Source organism: Podarcis muralis, chromosome 12 (genome assembly GCF_964188315.1).
Source record: "Podarcis muralis chromosome 12, rPodMur119.hap1.1, whole genome shotgun sequence".
NCBI lineage: Eukaryota > Metazoa > Chordata > Lepidosauria > Squamata > Lacertidae > Podarcis > Podarcis muralis.
This window is the reverse complement of record NC_135666.1, coordinates 39,155,273-39,179,123: the sequence shown is the minus strand read 5'-3', so window position 1 is coordinate 39,179,123 and position 23,851 is coordinate 39,155,273. Positions and strand designations below refer to the sequence as shown.

Here is a 23,851-nt window from a genome sequence, read left to right as displayed (position 1 = left end):
ATATAAGAAGTGACAGAATAGATGCATATTTCCTTGACTTTGAACATGGGCTATAATACTGTACTCCCACTGCAACATAATCACTGGCCAGCAGATGGGGTGTTAGGCTTAAGTATTACTACAAATTTCAGAAGCGCTGTCATGACTTAGTCTAGCAACAAAGAGAGTTGCTTGCAGTGCATTAGAGACCCATTGGTTTATTTTGACATGAGCTTCTTTATGCCTCAGATTACCCTGTCAAGGTAAATTCTGGGAAGGTGGTAGGTCTATACACACATGGGCTTAAATAGGGGGGGGGGGGGAAACAAGGTGAAAATGAAAGATAACTAATACAGAAACCACATCCTGATTGCTGAGGCAAACACAAATGCAGTACATAACCACATGGAAAATAACCTGTAGTAAGAAAGAGCTACCTGTCTTATTTGAGCTCTGCCTGAGAAATGCAAGTAAATAGTCTGGCTGTTGGATGAATACAAGATGCCAAGGAGATCAGGGATTGTGTACTTTTAATAGCTGTGTAGAAGAGAAAAGTTGCGGAGCAGTAGCACACACTGAAATTTATTTAGACCGTTGCAATTATTAAATTTGTACATAGTCATAAAGAGACATGGGGAAACGCTTTTAAAATTTTATATAAATATGCTATCCAGTACAGTGGTACCTCAAGTTAAGTACTTAATTCATTCTGGAGGTCCGTTCTTAACCTGAAACTGTTCTTAACCTGAAGCACCACTTTAGCTAATGGGGTCTCCTGCTGCTGCCGGAGCACGATTTCTGTTCTCATCCTGAAGCAAAGTTCTTAACCTGAAGTGGCCCACCTGATGCCTCTGGGAAGAGCACAAGTAAGGCTCAAAGGCAATAGCCCTCTCCCATTGCTGTTCCCTAACAACAAATTAGCATTGAGAGGCACACTGCCTCTGATCCTCCAGGTAGTGTATGGCCATCGTGGCAAGTAACCGTTGCTAACCTGAATCTAGAGGTAAAGGTAAAGGTACCCCTGCCCGTACGGGCCAGTCTTGACAGACTCTAGGGTTGTGCACTCATCTCACTCTAGAGGCCGGGAGCCAGCGCTGTCTGCAGACACTTCCGGGTCACGTGGCCAGTGTGACAAAGCTGCTCTGGCGAGCCAGCACCAGCGCAGCACACGGAAATGCCGTTTACCTTCCCGCTAGAAAGCGGTACCTATTTATCTACTTGCACTTAAGGGTGCTTTCGAACTGCTAGGTGGGCAGGAGCTGGGACCAAATGACGGGAGCTCACCCCGCCGCGGGGATTCAAACCGCCGACCATGCGATCGGCAAGTCCTAGGCGTTGAGGTTTTACCCACAGCACCACCCACGTCCCTAACCTGAATCTAATCCCCTTCTAAAGCCATTCAAGTTGGTGACTATTGACACATAATATGCGACCCCCAGGCCAAGGAGATAAGCAACTATACAACCTTTAGAAAACATCTGAAGACAGTCCAGTATGGGAAGTTTAATATTTTATTTTTTATATATATGTTGGCAGCTGCCCAGAGTGGCTGGGGCAACCCAGTCAGTTGGCAGGGTATTATTATTATTACTAATAGGGCATCCCTATTTTAAGGTTGGAGGGCATACATATTATTATAGCAAGTGCCATGGTTTCACTATGTCTTGCAATGTGTGAAGAAGTACAGTGGTACCTCGGGTTAGGTACTTAATTCGTTTCGGAGCTCCGTACTGAACCTCAAACTGTTCTTAACCTGAAGCACCACTTTAGCTAATGGGGCCTCCTGCTGCTGCCGCGCCGCCGCAGCATGATTTCTGTTCTCATCCTGAAGCAAAGTTCTTAACCTGAAGCACTACTTCTGGGTTAGCGGAGTCTGTAACCTAAAGCGTATGTAACCTGAAGCTTAGGTAACCCAAGGTACCACTGTACTTCCTTTTTTTTCTGTCCTGAATCTTCCAACATTCAGCATCATTGGATGACCTTGAGTTTTAGTATTATGCAAAGGTGAGAAGAACTTAATCCTTGTCAACTTTTTTCCACATCATACCCCTCTGCCATGGCGGCTCTCTTGACTTGCCCTTCTTCTAAACTGAAAAACCCAAAATGTCGAAATCTTTTCCAATAACCATTTTAAGGTGTGGCAACCAAAACTACCCAGTATTCTTGTACAGTGGTACCTCTGGTTAAGTACTTAATTCGTTCCGGAGGTCCGTTCATAACCTGAAACTGTTCTTAACCTGAAGCACCATTTTAGCTAATGGGGCCTCCTGCTGCTGCCGCGCCGCAGGAGCACGATTTCTGTTCTTGCCCTGAAGCAAAGTTCTTAACCTGAAGCACTATTTCTGGGTTAGCAGAGTCTGTAACCTGAAGCGTATGTAACCCAATGTACCACTGTATACCATAGATAGAAATTAACAGAGTTGTGATATTGGCAGTTTTATTTTTCAGTCCCTTTTCTAATTATCCCTATCATGAAATTTGCCTTTTTTCACATCTGTTGCACATGGAGCTGACATTTTCATTGCGCTAGTCACTGCAGTGTATCTTGGGTTTTAAGGATTTCAAATACAAAGAGAAGTTATAACAAACTAAGATTCTTGGGATGTACTGACTCACTGCTAGGGTATTAAAACCGTTAAGTCAGTTATACTTTATTATTTGTGGTCTCTAATGTAGACATGCCTGAGATCTGTGCCTGCTCAGAGCCGCAACTCAAACACTTCTACTCAAGGGAAATGTCCCAATGCGAGACACATGAACATAGGAAGATGCCCTGTACCGACTTATACCATGAATCCATCTAGCTCATTTCCTTTTTTTGCCAGGCATTTGACTTTTAATTACGTTCTTGAGTGGGTGGGATGTTTTAATTCAGCTCTTTAAAAACGGAATTGTCTTTTAGATTTATGTTGTATTTTATGCCAGTTTTAATGTATGTGTGTGTTTATATATTGTAAGTAGCTTTGAGTTACCTTGGTTTAAAAGTGACAAAACAACAACAACAACAACTAAACAGCTTAGTATTGTCTTCCCTAGCTGGCAGCTTTTAAGGCTTTTAGGAAAGCATATTTCCCAGCATAATCCCTGTGATTATGCTGTTAATTGAATGTACCCTATTTTTCGCTCCATAGGGCGCACCGGACCATAGGGCACACCTAGTTTTTAGGGGGGGAAATAAAGGGGGGGAATTATCCCCCCTCCAGCCCCAAAGAGCCACACGCAACCTCTCCAGCTGGGAGAAGCTGCGCACAGTTTTGTTTTTAGCCACGGGGCTGGGATGGGGGAAGCCCGAGCTTCCCCCGACCCCAGCCCCCAGAACAGGCTGTTATCCGCAAGCCTTCTGAGCCCGGCAGGAACTCCCGCCGCGCTCAGAAGGCTTGCGGATAGCTACCTGAAGCCCGGGCAGCGCAGCGGCAGTTGGGCTGCAAGCTGCTATCCGCAAGCCTTCGGAGCGCTCCAACCCCTCTCGCTCTCCAGGCTTCAGCGAAAGCCTGCATTCGCTCCATAGGACGCACACACATTTCCCCTTCATTTTTAGAGGGGGAAAAGTGTGTCCTATAGAGCGAAAAATACGGTACTTGTTTCATTTGCAAATAATGTGCTCCATGGCTCCTCCAAGGGCCAAGTGACATGCAAAGGTCTGTGCAGTTTCCTGACTCACTGCCCGGAATGTAAAAATGGCGAAGGCAATTTGACATTAGCTAGAAAACTACATAAGGTACACATGCGGCCCAAAATACACTGACAAGTAGGAAAGCTTTAACTACTGTTCTGTCTAACACTCAAACTGTAAACCTCAGATCTTCGAATGAAGGGGCAGTAAATAATAATAATAATAATAATAATAATAATAAGAAGAAGAAGAAGAAGAAGAAGAAGAAGAAGAAGAAGAAACAATACTATATTGATGGGGTTTACCTGGTATTAGAGAGCTGCAAGAGGAAGTTTAGCACCACATGGAATAGGATGCTGGTCTGTTGAAGATCCATTTTCCCATCACATTGGCTGCATTGGGAGACCAGATCTGCTGCCCATGTGGATCCTGCCACCTGAGGCACTAGCCTCACCTTGCCTCATGGGTGGTCCGGCCCTGATTCTTACATTCCACACTTCCAGTGCAGTTCTGCGTCACTTCCCTAGCCTCAAAAAATCTGCTTCTTTTAAAAAGTCAATTTGTTCTGCTAGGGTGATGGAGTGCTTTAATCCATTTTAATTGTGCAAACCTAAGTTCCCCAGTATGTGCTGGAATCTATCCTACAAATAAGACAGTGTGTGAAGGCTAAAAGTGCTGCAGATTTCAGACCCAGTTCCGTCTGTAACTATTACGACACATGATTTCTTTATGTAGCTGCTGATAACATTATCTGTGGACTAGACAGAATATTCTGTATTGACTTTTGAATCACATAAAGCTTGACCAAATTATGCTTCATACCAGGAATTAAATAAAGTGCACAATAAATAGCTTCATTTTGGTATGAGACATTCACTTTATTTTTAGGAAACATCTCTTAAGTTTTAACTTTTAATAGCTTTGATGCTCTAGATATCCCTCAAGTTTCACCTTTGATGTTAAAAACCATCCACAGGGTGATATTAGAAGCCACTGGTGTAGTGCCCATGAGATTGGAGCTGGAAGTGCTGCTGACCCGACTTCTTGTAATAATATACTGAAAAGGCTGCACTTTCGCTCTTCCCCAGATGCTTTAACGCCACTATCAAAAACCTGTGCAATTATATGGCCCCCCTGTTGGGAGTGCATGCTGCTTTCTCGCATAGGCAGAAAGCTAGACAAGTCAATGAGTGGGGAAAAATGATGAGGTAAAGGAAGAGTGTGAGAGAGGAAAACAGTGCAAACACAAAAGGAAAATTCAAGGGGAGAAAGAAGAAAAGAGATGATAAGAATAAAAAGTCAGATGGTAAAATGACTGGAAAATGTATGCAGTGTTTTCATAATGAAGGACATGAGCCTGTTTTATGCTCTTCTTTCTAAATGTGTTCCCTTTAGGCAGCTTTTTTTATTTTTCCTTCTATTTTGTGGTAGATGGCAGCATAATTTAGATTATCTGTTATTTGCAAATGAGACCTGTTATCCCTCAATAAGCCTTCAATGCAGCTTCCTTTCTATTGTGAGGTGGCAGCAAGTAAAAACCTTTAGAAGAGCCTGTGCCCTATATAGTTAGTCTTTTATAGCACATGACAGCATGGTTAGAAAGGCTAATTAGATGGTAATTATTATGTAAAGTGAGAGTTTCGTACAGTCTATCCTATCCTAGTTACAGCCTTGCATTTAGGCTAGTTCCAAACACATTTTACTTACAAGCGCAGTGGGTCTGAGTGGAACTTGCTTCTGAGTAAACCTGTTTTGAATCAGAATTTGTAATTTTCTGTTTTGTATATCAGCCATGGTCCAAGACATGTTGGTACCTGCAGCAGAAAAATGCAAATAGTGCTCTTCAGGTGATAAAGATAAAGTGGTTTTGGTAGCATAGCATGTGCCATATGAGACAAACCCCCACTTCCAAATGATAGGACCCACTTTCCTCCATATAGGCAGAATAGAAAGCAACATGTTTCCTACAAACTTGAGTATCTAAGCAGTTTGTAAGGGACTAGGACTTAGCTGATGGAAAGAAGCCTGAATTCAGTTGTTAACTTCTAGGCTAGTAAGATGACAAGCCTAAAGAGCATGGTTGTAGCTAAGGGGAGGCAGGGGGGCAGCTGCCCCTCCCAAATCACTAAAAATTAATACAAATCTGAGGCTCTGCCCCCCCTAACAAAAGCCTGCTCCCTCTAACAAAAATCCTGGCTACGTCCATGCTAAAGAGTAGGCTCACTAATACTCTTTTCCCTGCAGAGACAATGTGATTTTGTGCCTTAACTCTGCACCTTCACCTACCTCCTTATACCTGAAGCAAAAGACAAGTGGTAGTAATAAGTGAGTTGAAATTCATTGTAACTGCAGGAAGCAATAGTAGGCTCTCTGCCCATGCTCCTGAACAGGATTTTTAGCCTGCAGTTCTATACATCAGAGATGGCTAAGCTGTAGCCCTCCAAATGCTGCCTATCTTCTCTGGCCATTGGCCTTGCTGGCTGCAGCTGATGGGAGTTGGAGTCCAACAACACTTGAGAGTACCACAGGTTGAGAGTACCACATTTGAGTAGGTACCTGTATAAATATGTGTTTTACAACAACAACTACTACTACTACTACTAATAATAATAATACTGCCCCCTCTGCTTGGTGCCGTATATGGAAGAATTGCCTACACTACCCTAAATCCAGCGCTGGCCACAGGTTTCCTGACCCTAGACCAGAAGGAGCTGCAATTCCACTATGTTGGGTCTGTCATGGTTTGAAGTGGCAGACTCAAGAGTGTCTGAGTGCTCAGGGCAGGCTCTTCAGGGGCCTAGGCAGTTGTCGATTTGGGGAGGGCCCGCTGAACAGTTTACAGGGCAAAGGTGCCACACCCAAGCAGTCCCTGCCCACCTTGACCCAGGTGGTCTCTTCAGGGGTCATGACATGAACAACATTCACTCTAAAGGGGCTCTGAAGGGCGTGTCAGGCAACACAGGCCTACCTAAGTGGGCCACGTGAAATATAAAATACAAGGTGTACATGGGAATAGCCAGGATTTTTGTTAGGGGGGGTAGGCCTTTTATGGGGGGGGGCAGAACCTCAGTTTGCTGTGTATTTTTATTGATTGGGGGGAGGCGCAATTCCCCCCCACACACCCAAGCTTCAGTAACATGTCTCCAGCTCGTATTTTATCTTCCACCAAACTCAGGGGCAGCAGGAAACCGGCCACCCATGTGCAGCAGCAAAAGGGCCACAAATATAAAGGATAAGCGCAAAGAGCTGCGCGTGTTTCCTTGGAGGCGAGCTCATCCCCCTCGAGCAGGATTAGGATTGGCCGCGCGCTTCTCGGCCGTAGCAACTCTGGGAGGAATCTCAGATTTTGGGCGGGGAGAAATGGCCGGGCGGGGAGCCCTGCTCTGGGAGCCTGACTTCTTGCCGGCGTGCGAGGAAGGCGTCGCCGTCGCCGTCCCCCGGCTTCGCCTCCGCTCCATTTTCCTCTCGCGGGGTGGGGTGGTGGGGAAGAAGAGGAAGTGCCTCGGATCCCCCCGGGGCCGAGCGAGAGGGGCTGCGCCCGCCGCTCCCCGCCCGACACGAGGCGCCTCCCAGTCCCGCTTCGGCGGCACCTCCTCCGGCGGCTGCTGCTGAAGCGCCGCCAAGCCAGCCCCTCCGAGCGCCCGCCCCGTCCAGAGAGGAGCAAACTTTCTTCGCGGCTGTGGTGATGAAGCGCGCGGGGAGCGGCTGCTCGGCGGGCTCCTGCCTCGGGCTGTGAGGGAGAGAGAAAAACCAAGGGAGGCGCGGCGTGTGAAAGGAGTCGATCCGCTTCGGCCTCCAGGAGCGAGAAGGGGAGCGAGCCCCAGGTGAGGGGGGGGGGACCCTCCGGAGCAACCTCTCAGGTAGGCTGTCGTGAGGGGAAGGGGGCAGCCAAGGCAGGCGGTTTGGGCGCCTCGTCGCCTTCGTTGATCCGGATTCCTTCTCTTGGCAGGCGTTTACAGCGCTTCGCCAAACTTCAGACCGTTAGGCGGGAGAGGAAAGTGTGCGTGTCTGATAGGGAGGTAGCGGGTAAGTGATATTATGATTATTATTATCCTCAGCTCCCACCCGACCCTGCTGGACAGGTGTGAGCGCTTTTGGAACAGCGCCGTGGGCGACCTGCCTGTTCTGCAGAATAATAATAATAATAATAATAACAACAACAACAGTAGTAGTAGTAATAATAGTAGTGGTAACGTTGGCGCAGAAAACTCAGCCTTCCACTGACTGAACGCTTTTGGCAACGGGCCGACCGTTTCGGAGTGGAGCCAAGGATTCCACCCCTCTGTTTTTTGGGGGGGAATCCGGAGTCGAACCAGATGCGCGCCTGAGAGAAACGAGGTGGTCCGGTTGCCTGCCTGCCTGCCTGCTTTGCATGTTTGCTGTCTTTGGGAGGAAGCCTCTCTCACTCAGGCAAGACGAAACCCATTTGCTTTAGGAGGACTGATAACGGTCTCTGCTGCTTTCCTGTCTCTATTGAAAGATCTGGGGTAGGTAAAAATAAAAAGTGGGAGGAGGGTGCTTGTGTTTGGGCTGTGTTCTTGCATTTCTGTCTCTTTTGGAAGTTTCTGGGAAATAGTCCTCTTCTATCTGTACTACGTACCTCAATTTATAGGAGTCTGCAACTATAAGAAGGGAGTATTGAAGCACGGGTGTATTGAAGCTGCTGGATGTTGTAAATTCGGAGGTGTGCCCACACCCGATGCGGGAATACATTGCTAGGTGAAGATTAGAAAGCCTGCGAAAAACAAATGGAGAGAGAGGGAATGTCATCAATAAGTGTAAAATGTACCACATTTACTGGTGTACAGCAACAATGTGGGCTTAATTTCCTCCTCCTTCCCTCACACTTGCATATGTGCACGCACATACACTAACCTTAATCTTTTGCCACAGGCAGCTTGCGCTAAAGATGTTATATTTCCCCAGTGGGTGGTATAAGCTGAAAGGACAGGCAGAAATGTTGGGTGGAAACACTGTCTTTCACTGTCATTTGGTATCATCCCTGTGAAAGTCTCTCATGAATCATAACGAGACAGTGAAGTACATGTTCTGCTTTGATGCCTTTTCTGGTGAGGGTCTCATCAAAAGTGCTGGAAAGGTCAGTTGAAAGGTCTGGAAATGACTATTCACAAACTTCCACAACAAGGATAAATAAATATGAACTTTCAGGGCCAAAGCCTGAGGCTGTTAGCTCAAGTTTCATGAAACCAGTGGGGATCTTTCAGCCTGTCTAGAGCAGACATGGAGCACCTGTGACCCTCCAGGTGTAACTGAGTTACAACTTGCATCATCCCTCGCTGTTGGCCATGATGGCTGGGAGATGATGGAAGCTGGTCCAACAGCATCTAGAGAGCCACAGGTTCTCCATCCCCCTTCAAAAGGCTGCTGTTGGCTTTTGCTTAGCCTCCGTCAAGCAAATGAGCATTCACACATTTACTTTGCAAAAAAATCTAAAACCTCCAAAAAGTTAAAACTGGTTCATTTTGTTTCCTTGTTTTTAGCCTGACGTAGTCCAGTAACATCACATCATTTGTTGATGTTTGAGTCTGGCATTGCTTTATTTGAGATACATTTAGGTAAGATTTTGTGCGTGTTTGTGTGTGGGAGAGAGAGACTTAAAAGCCAGATCTATATTTCTTTAGAGGTGTGTACAGCAAAAACTGGATTGGATTAAGACTTAATTCGTTAAGTAGACCCATTGATAACTAACTTATCAGTAATGTTAAGTTTTATAGATTTCAAAGGGTCTACTTTAAGCATGATTACATCTGGAACCATCACCATCTTTTCAGTGTCAGAAACGAAACCACCCCATAGTTAAAGGATGTTGTGGTTGTACCACACAGACTGCTAATTTAGGTCATGATAGACCAGGTAAGGCCCTTAGACATGACAGCACTTTGTTGTCTCACAGTTTCATGCTTAACTGGCTTTTTTTTGTGGGGGGACTTTTTTTAGTGTTTTCAGAACACACTTGACACGATACTGTAAATGTACTCATTTTGCCTGATAGGAGAAGCTTCTCTATAACCAACAACTTTTTGTAATTGCCATATAGGATAAATAGTGACAGCTTGTCTGGCATGAGCTACTGATTCCAATAGATAGGTTTTATATGTGTACTGTTTTATGAACAATGATTTGAATTAAGGAAGAGCTGAAAAAAATTCCAACTGCTTCAGATGGCATCTTTGGCCACGACCATCTTTAATTTGAGTGGGTGCAGGTGTAAAACTTATTAGAATAATAGAATTGTAGAGTTGGAAGGGACCCCAAGGGAGATGTTTTCCCTTTTCTACCATCTTGCCTGACTCCACTCTTGCTATCCCAGTGGACCTAGCATTGAATTCCATAAAAGAATTTAAGAGCACTCTGGTTCTGGTAGCAAGGAATCATTATTGAAGTGAGTGAGGATGAGGAGAGCTTATTGCAGATAACTCTATGAGCGAAGGAAATGCTTTTCCATAGGTTGGGATATCATTCCCTGTGAAATGATGAAATTCCAGCAAAAGTTGAGTCAAGATGGGGGCACTGAGAAGCAGAAGAGTGGACCCCCCCCAATTTGCAGAAGTACAACAAACTCTAAAACAGCATCAGCAACAATGGCCCTATGAGGACCAATAGCCACAGAAAGTTGGCGGTCAGCTAGAAAGAAAAAAACCTGAGGGGACATAGCTTGCTGGCTGAAACTCTGAACATGAGCATTCCTGTTAGGAGGATAGCAAACACTGCAACATCTTGCTGCAAGCTTCACTTACTCTTTATGCTATAAACACTTTTCAATAGAATCATTAAATATAAGGGGTCATAATAGACTTCTCCACTCAAATGATGTTCTGTCTTGAAATAATGTTTGCATTGCATCTGCACATTTTTTGTTTCCCAGATAGAATGCTGTTAGGCATTAATGGGGCAACAATAATATTAGATCTTCTGGTGACATAGCAAATATGTGAATAATAATGCTTTTGGCCGTATGTGAATGTTTGTCTGGAAAATTAAAATTATAGTATTATTGCCTCCCACCGCAGCAGTTCATTGCATCCCTTTCTGAACCAGGAGGTGTCCTGACTCTTGAGGCTCTCTGTACATCACAGTCTTTTGAAAAATGGAATCTGAATAGGACTCCCCTTTGAGCTCATGTGTGATGCTTTTAGATTGGCCAGAGGGTTGCCGTTAAGTGATGTAAGGCAACATTGATTCCTTCATAGGAGTCAGCATGGTAACTCTGCAGCACTTTCTAATCCCATCTGGGGCAACAAATTGAACTAGATCTTTCTGCAAAGCAGTGCTGAACAATCAAGCCAGCTGAGTGAACTGGGTGATAGATTAAAAAAAAAGAACCGCTCAAGAATTTGCTTCAGCTAAGATTTAATTATACTGCAAGTTAAAGTCTTTAGTTGTAAAATCTAATGGCCATTTTATTTAATTTAAACAAAAAGTTACTCCACTTGCCTTCCTTTGACTAATCACTGTTTTGTATATTATATTAATACAGGCTGCAATACTGCTTATGTTTTAGGCTGTTTCAATTTTGTTGGAATCAAAACAGTACAATAAGAGAATTACTGTGCAGAGGATTGCAGGCCCAATTAGAATGTTTACCAATCAATATTTATTATGTAGTAGAGAGAAATTCTCTGTTTCAGTTTCTGCAAAGACCATTAAAATGTTGTAGTTGAAGTAGGGTTGACACTTCTAATCCTTGTAAAATGTGCAGGATCTGGGGCAGCCTTGTTATATTTGCCTTTTTCTACACAGTAGTTTCCAATCTATTAGCGTCAGCTTTTTACATTGGGATATAAGCTCTAAGATGTATTACTGCTACACAATCCTATCGGTCACAGATGTGACTACATTTGCTAGCATCTCCAAATGTTATTTTAATTTCTGTTGCTACTTTTACTTTGGAGGCATCTGACAAATTCAGCTTTAAAATACCAGGGGGGGGGGGGAAATGTTGTTTTGAAGCACTTGAGCTGTGGTGTACGCTGCCTATCATGACATGGATGGGGAGACAATGTAGCTTTGAATATATGTGCATGTGTATAAGCCGGGGATGGCTAAAGTCCAGCTATAGTTGGACTGCAACTCTCATCATCACCCACCAGCATGGCAATGGTCAGGGATGATGGGAGTTGTGGTTCAGCAACATATGGAGGGCCATATTTAGTCATAACTAATGAATGGCAAATGTTAAGGAAAATTCTGTATAGTGGTTTCAAGTGTGAAAGCTTTATTACCTTTTTTGTGCTCTGTCACTCCTATTTACCATATCACTTTAGAAATGCAAGTTAATCTGTTGGATGAATAATTGATGCAGCATAACTATACTGCAACATCGCTGCTGCAAGTGTCTATGTAATGCAGTTCCTGGAACTATCATGGGAGGGTTGTTGGGTTAACCATTAAACACATTGACATAACATCTTGCAATTGTTCTTCAAGTTTTTTGTGTGTGGAGGAGTGCAGAGTTTCAGTGCTACTGTTCTATGTCTCTTTCCGTTGAGGCTTGTGGCATACCTTGTGCTACTAACAAAGTGTGGCCTTTGGCAAACTTGAAGTTCAAAATCATCAGGCTCCAACAAATCCGCTCACAATGGCTGGTGTAGTACCACCTTTTAGCAAGCCTGATGAGCAGCCAGCTTCCATTCCAACTTGGAGACACCCTGAAGGCACCCTGTGGACTTTTGGGTAGCAATGCTGAACAGCACACAGTCCCACCCAACCTTTCCCTTTAGAATAGCAGGGCACAGGGGGTGGGACTTGGAGCTGGAGGCTACAATTTTTATCTTGCACAGTAAAGCCAGACAAGATTGTGGACCCCTGAAAAACATGATGGCTCTTTATCTAGGTAACCTGTTGTTATAGGCCTATTTATATGTCCATTTTTCTTCATTTATTTTGCAGACTTGATCTTTCCTGTATACCTGTGAATAGATAAGGGTTAATGTAGATTTGTTCTATTTGCTCTGCTCATGTATCTTATTTAAAAGGGAGAATAGAAAGTCACTTATGATCTGCTGTAAATCTCTCCACAAGTTTAGCATTTGTGCTCTGAACTCTACATTCTTGCTTCCTTCCACCCGCAGGACGGTATCCAAAACATTATTAGCAGAGCAGAGAATGAATTTCTATGTAGAACTATGAGTCACCTGGTTTGTTGTAATTTAATACAGTGTAAAGAATTATAGTGGTACCTCTGGTTATGAGCTTAATTTGTTCCGGAGGTCCATTCTTAACCTGAAACCGTTCTTAACCTGAGGTACCGCTTTAGCTAATGGGGCCTCCCGCTGCCGCTGCGCCGCCAGCGCGCGATTTCTGTTCTCATCCTGGTGGAAAGTTCTTAACCCAAGGTACTATTTCTGGGTTAGCGGAGTCTGTAACCTGAAGTGTTTATAACCTGAGGTGTTTGTAACCCAAGGTACCACTGTAAATCTAATCTGCAAGAAAGCTTGGAAATAGATGCGGACAAAGCAAATTAGTAAGGAAAAACTTGCATGAGTTTTGTCATATTCATCATTGCCAGTGCTGCTTCATCTCAAAGTTCATACTTGTTCTTCAGCCTTCTCTCTTCTGCATCTAACTCCTTGTGCAAGTTATGTGCTTAGATGATTGGTATAATGTCAGAAGATGAAACTATTAAGATCATGAACTTTCTTTTATAACCAGTGATTTCCATATTGGCTTGGTCCACGTGTAACTTATAAGACAGAGTGAAACACACTGTGGCTTACTGGGAACAAGCAACTGTGTTGGCACACCATGTTGGTGCATACTAACTCAAATTGCACCTGCTGTCATCCCTTTGTTGCATTGGGAGGAAGCAAACCAGAGCAATGACTTAGTGTTACATGCAAACCATTGCTTGTGGTTTGTTTCGCTCCAAACAAGCAAAGACTAAACCACTGGCTTACTGCCATGAAAAGGCCATTGTACCTCATTAAAGGTGGTCTGATATAATACTACTTATGCAAGTAGACCAGCATGAGTAGTTAAATGTGCAATCGAATTGATGGAGATAAATGTGTGTGACTCGGCTCTGTTGCATAGAAAAAGGAGAAGTGCCTTGGAAGCATGGGGCAGTTACACGAAAGTAACCTTTCAGTCCCAAATTTGATGATCGGAACATTGACATGTGAGGAAGTCATGTGGATATTCATCTAGTTTGGTCATTATTGCTCAATCTCTTAAGTTCTGCTTAAATTGATCAGAACATCAAATCATAATACGACACACAGTAGTAGGAGAGCTATGTTGCTCTTTGCTGGTTGGGACTTGGGTACACAGTAGAGATGTGGTGGTGGTTGGCTGGACCATTCACTTGTTCTCTGACTTGCAACACAATGTGCTGTTTCTCAGGCTTTCTTTTTGAAAGTACAGTATAAAATACACATTCAAAGCAGCATAATCAAAAGGAAACTAAAATATTATCTTAAAGATTTCAAAATAAAACATTACAAAGGAAGTCAATTACAGAATCCACATTTAACACAGAAAAGTTAACAAAAAAATTATCTTCAGCATTTCAAAGGAAAACATTACTAAAGGATGTCAAATATAAAATATGATCATACAAATATAACATTTCTGCTGCTATTGCTGCTAGTCCTGCCAATGCTGGTTCATGGCAGGCAGCGGCTATGAGAGCTCAGGCTTGATGACCTGGGTCTGCACTTAGAGATAGCCAAGATAGTCTCAACCCTCTTCAATAGCCTCTGCTTTTTGTAGCTGGAGTCAGTCAGGGACCGGCCCTCCCAGACCAGGTGGAAAAAGCCCTGCAAGGCAGGGAGCAGGTCCTCTAGGACTAACAGCCAATATATATTTATATTTATGTTTATATACATATGTATTTATCATTGTGTATATATTTTTATAGTACAATTTAGACATTGGCGCAGCATCTGTAGTATCATGTAAATGGATCAATTCAAGTAATCTTGGGAAGTAGTGGGGGTAGGAGAGCTGAAAAAAATCCACATCTGGCAACCAATACACCCCTTTGGTTTCAGATAGTACATGGGTAGATGAGTCTTAAAAGCCTAGAACACAAATTTTCACAGCCCTCTAGCAGCTGTGATCAGTCATTTACAAACAAGTAATGTATTTGGTGTTAACACCATAGCCATTCTGCCAAGCTAGCAGTTCGAAAGCATGTCAAAGTGCAAGTAGATAAATAGGTACCGCTCCGGCGGGAAGATAAACGGCATTTCCGTGTACTGCTCTGGTTCACCAGAAGTGGCTTAGTCATGCTGGCCACATGACCTGGAAGCTGTACGCCGGCTCCCTCGGCCAATAAAGTGAGATGAGTGCCGCAACCCCAGAGTTGGTCACAACTGGACCTGATGGTCAGGGGTCCCTTTACCTTTAACCATAGCCATAGTTATCCATGGTTATAGTTATAGTCAGCCATAGTTATCTTCATGGATCCTGCATCCATGGAGGAGGAAAATACCAGGGGCAGTGGGGTGGTCCCTGGCACCCTTATTTGAATTACATTTGAATAACAAAACACCAGAAATAAAGGTCTTTTTATTCTTGGGCAGAGCAATGAGGAGCACGTGGCTGTGTAGGTTTGGCAGGGACAGGTGATGTTACTGTTCATCTAATGACAACAAAGGCTAGCAGGGCCAGGGAACCTTTTTCAGCCGAAAGGCTGCATTCCCATCTGGGCCATCCACCAGGGGCTGCATGCCAGTGGTGAGCAGGGTCAAGGGTGAAAGTGGGTGTGACAAATGCAATTTTTATCTTTTTTACAATAGGCTAGTTTCTGCACACACTCTTCTCTGTTGCCTAGCAAGTGAGAAGTATTATCAGAGTTCCAGCCAGGCAAAATTGCTCAAGGGGTGTTTCCAAACTACTCTTTTTTTAATAAAAAAAATACAAGCAAGATTTAGACACATACCAGCAAATTCAGGTTGTACAACTAAAGTCGATTTGGAGTTCTTGTGCAACAACCTAGCTTCCCTCCAAAACTCAACTTTTTGCTATAAGGAATGTAAAAGGATAATGCGCTGGGAAGTGTGGAGTAACGTTTGTTTGATGTAATGTTGTCTAAACTCCTCATTAGTGGATTTTTACACAGCAGTGTGAGCTAGCATGGTATTCCGTGTAAAGCAAAGAGAACCAGGCAGAAGGCCTTTTCGGTAGTGGTGCCCACCCTGTGGAATGCCCTCCCATCAGATGCCAAGCAGATGAGTAATTATATATCTTTTAGGAGACATCTGAAGGCATCCCTGTACAGGGAAGCTTTTAAAGGTTTAATGTTTTACTATGTTTTTATATATGCTGGAAGCCACCCAGAGTGGCTGGGGCAACCCAGTCAAATGGGTGGAGTACAAAATAATAATAATAATAATAATAATAATAATAATAATAGTAGATGAGTGTTCAATACATAAGTTGTCTGGAACTGACTAAGGAGGGTATGAAGCAGTACCAGAAACGAGTGCTTCCTAAGAGGAAGGGTGTGGCATGGAGAGAGTCTCAAGGGCCAGAGAGGCTTGGGGGCAACATTCCTGCCCCCTGTCTGAGGTTCTGTGCCCCTCCTCCCTCGGTCTAGAAGGTTAGGGTTAGGGAAACTTTCTTTAATTCTTTTGCAGCTTTTCCAGATTTTTCTGTAGTAGCTCCAATATGATATATAAACTTCACAGCAATTCTGGGAAATTTCACTTTTACACTATCATTGTAAACTTAATGGCTAAGGTCCTAAGGAAGTTCATGGAACAAAAGTTTCCCATCCTGTCATCTCTGCAGCTGTATGTATTTATGTATTATATTTTGGTTTAATGCTTAGTGGACTAATATCAGTGTAACTATGTAAATATTTAAATTATTGCTTTAAAAGTTTTTTAGAAAGAAATAACTCAAACTAGTTTCCAGTGTGTCTTGGAAATGATAAATGAAGGATTTCAGAGTTGGCTGATTGCTGAGATGAGTGTTCTCATTTTTAAATCTCAGAGGGAGGGAAGACAATGTTCTGCTCTTGTTGTGACCCTCCTTCATCACTCAAGAGGCATTAGAAATAATTCAATTGTAGCCCTTTATGTTGCTTATTCATTCCAAATTGGTGCTCCATGTGTATCTTTATATTAATTCTGTTAACGGTTATACAATCAGAGATAGATTTTCCGTCTTATTTTATCCATATGGTCGAACATATGAATGATTTAAGAGTCTCAAGATCCTTGCATTCATGGAGGAGTAATTTGTTAATCTAAATAAAATATGAGTTTTCCCCTGTGTCAGTATATACCAAATAAGAGAGCTTGTGCTATAATATTTGCAGTTTAAAAATGCTTTGGGCATTCAAGAGGTCTCACTCAAAGTAGACCCACTGAAATTAATGAACTTAAGTTAGTAATGTACATTCAATGAGTTTGTGTAGTTGTTAGGGATGTGCAAGCCCCTCACCCCAATCCAGTCTGGGGCCCAATCCACCACTTTGGATTGTCCTGGATTTGAGGCGCAAATCCATTCAGGAGCCAGCCCTATTCTCAAATTAGGGTTTGAAACCCTATTAAACATTGGGGGGGGGAGAAGGCGATGCTTGCCTCCCCCACCCAACTGCATGTTTAATCAGGGTTTAAAAATCCTAATTAAAGATACAGTTGGTGTGGGAAGGAGATGCACATCTCTTTTGCTCCTATGCTGCCACCACATTGCTTAAAGCGGCACTGAACCTTCCACTCAGCAGCTGGTGAGCAAAGAGTTAAGTTTGGCTGTGTGAGCAAAGGGCACAAGCATACACAGCCAAAGCACAGTGCAGAGCTGTTTCAAAGCCCTTTTGCAAACAGCTCTGTGCTGCTCTTTAAACCTTGCAGAGGCTGCCTGGTTCTCCTTACCAACTCGCCCCACCAATTGCCTGATCACCCATAGCATTTTGAGAGCCCTGGATTGCTTTGGGTGGGCTGATCTAACCCAGGGCAATCTATGGCTGTCTCAACCTGTTTCATCCAAAGCTTGGATCCACCCAGGTCAGCCTGATTTGGGCAGATCCAGACTTTGGCCAGAACTGTAGTGCCTTTCACTCCTTGGGTCTGTGCAAGCTTATTGGTCTTCCAAGATTTGTGTAAGTGACTTATAAGAGAATGATCTTTTTTAAATATGCTCAATTATTTTAGTAAGTGCATGCTCCTTTTCCTACCAACAGCCACTTGTGTGGGTCTTTCCAGAAAATTGTTTTAAAAGATCTGGTGTAATTTTGGCTCCTCTCCTTTCACAAGTGTTTAGGTTCTGGCAGAGCTTTTGCTTGTTCAGGGGACAGGCTCTCAAATCTGTGCAACTGTGGTTCTGTAACATCCTGCTGAGGGTATTTTGATAAAATTGATGGGGTACCTGCACAACAACAATATCCCTAAAAATGTTCTGGTACAGTTTCTAGCAGTTCTTCTCCTTCATAGATCAATCTGTAGCAAACCGTTTCCTTTTCTGGAAACTAAACCTCATTAGATTTTAAGTTTTGAATGGCATAAAAATGCATACTTAGACTATTAATGTTGAAAACCATAGGAGCCAACTCCTAGGGGCCGAGGGGTCATCGCTCCCCCCAATAAAATGTTTGAGGGGGCTGCTTCCCAAGTTGATGGACATTGCCATTCAAATGGTGTGTGTGCACCTCATCATGTGATCAATTACACAGGGTGGGGCTTATCTGCCCCCCCATTTTATTCAAGTTGGCACCCCTGCTGAAAACTACATATATTCCTAATACTTAGCATATGTTGGTTTCCCGTGTTTGCTTGTTCTTGGTCTTGTTCTGAACTGAAGATGACTAAGAATACTCTGATTTCTTGTTTGCTGTGACCAGAATCTCATTAGTAGGCATAGTGCAGACATAATGGGGTGAACAGTGGTTTCCAAAGCTGTGGACTCGTATCTTCTCCCCATGTGCACATTTGCCATACCTTCCATGGCTTCCTTAACTGTTTAATTGGTTGGCATGGGTGTGAATACGTTTAAAGCAGTCTAGGATTTCCCTCATTGTCATGGTTTGTAAACCCACTTGAAACCATGGTTACAATGACAATCCTAGTTAACATTAATCATATTGATGTAACAGTAAATTATTGTTTACAGTAAATCATGGAGAGCATGTTTAAGAGCCTGTGCAAATGGTGGGCTGCGAGTTACTATATCACATCTGTGTCACATCTTGACAAGTCTGCTATATATGTGTAATAGGTACTTTGCGTTCTAGGCTTACAGCATTTTTCAAAGTATTATTATGTTGTGTTTGTTTTACAACATGTAAAACAAATTGAGGATATGTTTCACACTGTTCTGTAGGGCATAACAAAAATTGAGAGCTGTAACTATAACAAATAATTACAATTCATTCTAAATGGGAAGTGTGTTTGATGTATTAGATTACATATAGCTCCTAAATGTCTGAACCATTTAATCATGCTGTTTCAAGGCTTACAGAAAATACAGTGATTCCAAGCAGACTATTCATGGCGGGTGATATACTTTGAACTAACTAGTGTTTTTCCCATCCCTTTTTGTCACCAGTTTTTGCAATGGGTTGCGGACTGAACAAGTTGGAAAAACATGATGAAAAGCGGCCTGGTAACATCTATTCAACTTTGAAGAGGCCTCAAGTAGAAACCAAAATAGATATTTTCTATGAATATCACTTCCTGGAATTTACAACTTTAAGTGATGGTAAGCCTATTCTTTATTTTTAGATTTTAAAAACATCCTATCTAGGATAGTTATCGTGGTTCATGTTGATAAGGAATATGGATAAATAAGCAGAGAAAATATTAACATATAACTTTTGTCTCTTTATTTGACATAGTATCATGCTCTGCCTTATGATGCTTTTCCAATTGTAAAATAGGTTTGATATTTATTCCTGTTTTGTATAAAATAATGTAAAATATCAGTCATCATATGTGCCCCAGGGACTGAAGTTGGAGGTTTCTAGTGTATGCTTAACAGGGAGCTAGCTATCATTTTTTGACTAGCTAAGTAGGATAACATATAGGTGCTTGCAGTTCCTTAAAGTGTGAACATTTGTTTGGACTCCAGTACACAATATACAGCTACTAATCAACTTTTCATTGAAGAAATGGGAAAGGGATGTGCAAGCCAACATGCTATTTCTGACCCCAAATTCATCTCTGCATACTCGGTGCATTATGTAAATCAATGAGCATTCTCTTGAAACACAATACATAAAATAATAGTTAAAAACAAACAATGGAAGACATCAAAAACCTTGCTTGCATAGAGGCAGCATTAAAATGGCTTACACTATGGACTTAAAATATAGTTAAAGAGCCTGTGTGAGTATAAAGATATTCACTTGGTGCTGAGAAGATCATTCAGAAAACACCAGCCAAGCCTCTTTGGAGAGGTTGTCCATGTGTGGTGTCACTGCATCCTTCTCTACATCTAATCAGAATATATAGGAGTTAGCTAGACATTTATCTGTGTGTGTGTGTGTGTGTGTGTGTGTGTGTGTGTGTGTGAGAGAGAGAGAGAGAGAGAGAGAGAGAGAGAGAGAGAGAGAGATGAGGTTGTTAAAGGTACACATCATATCTAGATTGCCCCTTAGCTTGTCATTCACTCAGTTCTTCTACAGTTTGACCTAGATCATAAGTGGGCAGCTGAATCTATCCCATGGGCTTGTTTCCATCTGGTGACACCCACCTGTCATTCAATGAATGTCATAGGACCAGGATGAACTGTATACATTTTCTGAGGCATTTTGTGAAGACCAGCATTAGGACCCAGGAATAAGCATGGAGTCAGTCTGGTTCTCTGTATTGGTACCTGTTGCTTTTACCATAAATAGCCTTAACCATCATTCATAGGTTGTGGCACCCACATTAAACAAATGAGAATGTCCTATTGTTCCCCTTTGCTTCCATAGGCTGACTTGCTATGTTGCATTTAAATTACATTTGACTAACTATAGTATGAGATTATCAAGAGATAACATATCAATACATTCACCTTTCCTGTAAATGAAACTTTGGCTTTGCTATATAATCATCTGCAGCTATTTCTAACTAAAATTTGACTAGTACTGTTCTTAAAATTAAATCTAATGCAAGTCTGTGCATGCCACACTGCTCCTGGCCCATTCAGCGCTATTTCCTCTTCCTCACTTCTTTTTCAAAACATGTGCAGTGTTAAAAATAACTTGTTAACAAATGAGGTGGTCACATTTACTGGTTGAGCATATAGTCAAGTGGGAAAAATCCTGGTTTGCATTAACACAGTTTAGATTTATGACTTTTCTAGTGGTAATTCTATTGAAAACAAACTTAACAACAAATGCACTTTACTTCATTCTAGCATTAAAGTTTCATTTTTTTATTTTTTTATTTTTTATTTTTTGGCTTGGATAAGAGGGGAATTGTTCTGGGGGTATCTGTTATAAAGTCAGTGGGTATGGTTAAATTATACAGCAAAAGAAATAAGGATATATCAGTGATGTATGGCAGATAAGTACTTTGGAGATAAAAAAAAATCCCTGTTTTATCCAGTTTCAAGGTAGTGCTTAATGCTACTTAAAATTCAACCAATTTCTGCTTAAATCTGTTGAATTATATCGGGTTTATTCCGTCGTCCAAAGCTGACAAAGCTGAAATATAATAATCTATAGATAGTTTTTATATATCTGTAAGTAGAATGGGTGGGATGCGGGTGGTGCTGTGGGTAAAACCTCAGCACCTAGGGCTTGCTGATCGCATGGTCGGCGGTTCGAATCCCCGCAGTGGGGTGAGCTCCCATCTTTTGGTCCCAGCTCCTGCCCACCTAGCAGTTCGAAAGCACCCCTAAGTGCAAGTAGATAAATAGGTACCGCTTTCTAGCGGGAAGGTAAACGGCGTTTCCGTGTGCTGCGCTGGTGCCGGCTCGCCAGAGCAGCTTCGTCACGCTGGCCACGTGACCCGGAAGTGTCTCCGGACAGCGCTGGCCCTTGGCCTCTTAAGTGAGATGGGCGCACAACCCTAGAGTCGGACACGACTGGCCCGTACAGGCAGGGGTAAAAAGGTAAAGGTAAAGGTACCCCTGCCCGTACGGGCCAGTCTTGACAGACTCTGGGGTTGTGCGCCCATCTCACTCTATAGGCCGGGGGCCAGCGCTGTCCGGAGACACTTCCGGGTCACGTGGCCAGCGTGACAAGCTGCATCTGGCGAGCCAGTGCAGCACACAGAACGCCGTTTACCTTCCCGCTAGTAAGCGGTCCCTATTTATCTACTTGCACTTAGGGGTGCTTTCGAACTGCTAGGTTGGCAGGCGCTGGGACCGAATGACAGGAGCGCACCCCGCCGCGGGGATTCGAATCGCCGACCTTTTGATCGGCAAGCCCTAGGCACTGAGGCTTTAACCCACAGCGCCACCCGCGTCCCCCACAGGCAGGGGTACCTTTACCTTTAAGTAGAATGGCAGGGTGGTGTGTGTAGAAAGGGTTGTAATGTAATCCAGATGCTGTGAGTTGCAGAGAAAGCAACAGAGTAGGTTGGATTCAAAACAGGAATAAAACGGGGGCTTGACTCCTAGTCTAAAGTGCTTTCTGTCATCTTTAGACTACAAATGTGCAAAACTCACTTTGGGTTAATTTTTTTTTAAAGTTTAACTCCATATAAAACCAACTAAGGCTTCAGTCCTAACACCAATTACCTGGGAATAAGCCTCATGGAATTCAGTAGATCTCACTTCTGAGTAGACATGGTTAGGACTGTGCTGTAAGAAAAAGGTTTCTTTTGACTAATTCAAGTAAATTTTAACTTATCAACATATATTGACAGCCCCCCCCCCCCCCAAGAAGAAAAGACGGTCAAAATCAGAAGAATATGAAGGAACTGAATCCAAAATGGGCTGTGAAAAATAGTTTTCATAATTGCTCCCACTGATGCTATATACGCAAGAGGAAGAGGAATATTTTATTAAAAGTCTTGGCTTCAGTTGGTAGAAATGTTTACAGCCAACTGTTTTTGTGGGACTGAGGCAACAGTAGGTTACACCCAAGCTGCTAAAAGCTTCCCAGCTGGTCTTTAGCTTTTCCTGTAGATATTATTGGATTTGTAGAAATGGCCCTCAGTGCTTCAGAGGTGGCATTAACATTCTTTGCTTGCTTGAGGGAAAAAAATCTTGCTCGCTTTTTTGTGGGGGGGAGTTGCTTCACACCTGACAGTCTTCAGAGATCCTCAAACAAACTTCCACACACAATCTGAACTCTCCAGGAGAACTATTCAGGAGTCTTGCCAATTATCCTCGTTTCAAAAATTCAAGTTCTTGGCTTCTCCTGTGGCTAGCATTTCAGGGAAACTAACCTGGCAGCTGTTTATTTAGCCTTGAATGTATGTAGCATCTTAGAGCTTGTAGAGTCCAGTCGTTAAGATGGTTGCTTCACAGCAGACTTGCTCCATGGAGTGGCTTGGTAATTATTGCTGGGGTGGGCGAAGCTGAAGTTGAGTTTAAACAGTTAATGACCACATTGATTATAAAAGTGAATGCTTTTTGTTTGCATACTAAATATAGCTATTTGACAACGGCTGAAACTAATGTCTTCAGCACACTGGTTTCCAAATTTCTGGGCTGGTTCACAGTAACTCCTTGCCCATGGACACAAGGCAGGCTTATTTACTGTATTGGTTTTGCCACCTACATCCCCCCCCCTTTAACCCTTACCCAAATATGCAAGGTTGACACACATTTTAAACAAATGAATAAGATCCAAGTTGCTGGTGTTGTAGCTCACAAACCTTTCATCTCAGTAGTAGCCAATAGGAATTACAGCAACCTTGTAGCTAATAGAAATTACAGTACGGCAGGGGTCAGCAAACTTTTTCAGCAGGGGGTCGGTCCACTGTCCCTCAGACCTTGTGGGGGACCAGACTATATATATATTGGGGGGGGTGAACTAATTCCTATGCCCCACAAATAACCCAGAGATGCATTTTAAATAAAAGAACGCATTGTACTCATGTAAAAACACGCTGATTCCCGGACTGTCCGTAGGCCGGATTTAGAAGGCGATTGGGCCAGATCTGGCCCCCGGGCCTTAGTTTGCCTACCCATGCAGTAGAGGGGCTCTGCTGCAAAGTTTAACGGTTTCAAGGATTCAGCACAGCTATAGTTTAGCTCCTGCCTGGAAACCTATGTCCCCACTGTGAAAGGGCGTGTGGACCCAGAATTGGCCTCCACAGTCATTTACGGACTCACTGTTAAGACCGTGTTCGTGGAAGACAATCTTATTCAGCTACCAGTGATTGCCAAAGAAGTTTAGCTCTTATAACA

At 43.0% G+C, this 23,851-nt stretch overlaps 1 protein-coding gene across 4 annotated transcripts in view; it reads left to right on the top strand.

Annotated features, from left to right (window-relative positions):
* The first annotated feature begins 6,942 nt into the window (after positions 1–6,942).
* Positions 6,943–23,851, top strand: part of RFTN1 (raftlin, lipid raft linker 1) — a 104,984-nt gene continuing 88,075 nt past the window's right edge. Inside the window, exons 1-2 of one of the 4 annotated variants that reach the window (XM_077937055.1) lie at positions 6,943–7,452; positions 19,106–19,258. In XM_077937055.1, the coding sequence (XP_077793181.1) occupies positions 19,114–19,258 (145 nt within the window). In that variant the 5' untranslated portion in view covers positions 6,943–7,452; positions 19,106–19,113. Of the gene's footprint in view, positions 7,453–7,939; positions 8,080–19,105; positions 19,259–23,851 lie in introns of those variants that run through there. The other 3 variants (XM_028750240.2, XM_028750238.2, XM_028750241.2) reach the window with 3 other exon arrangements.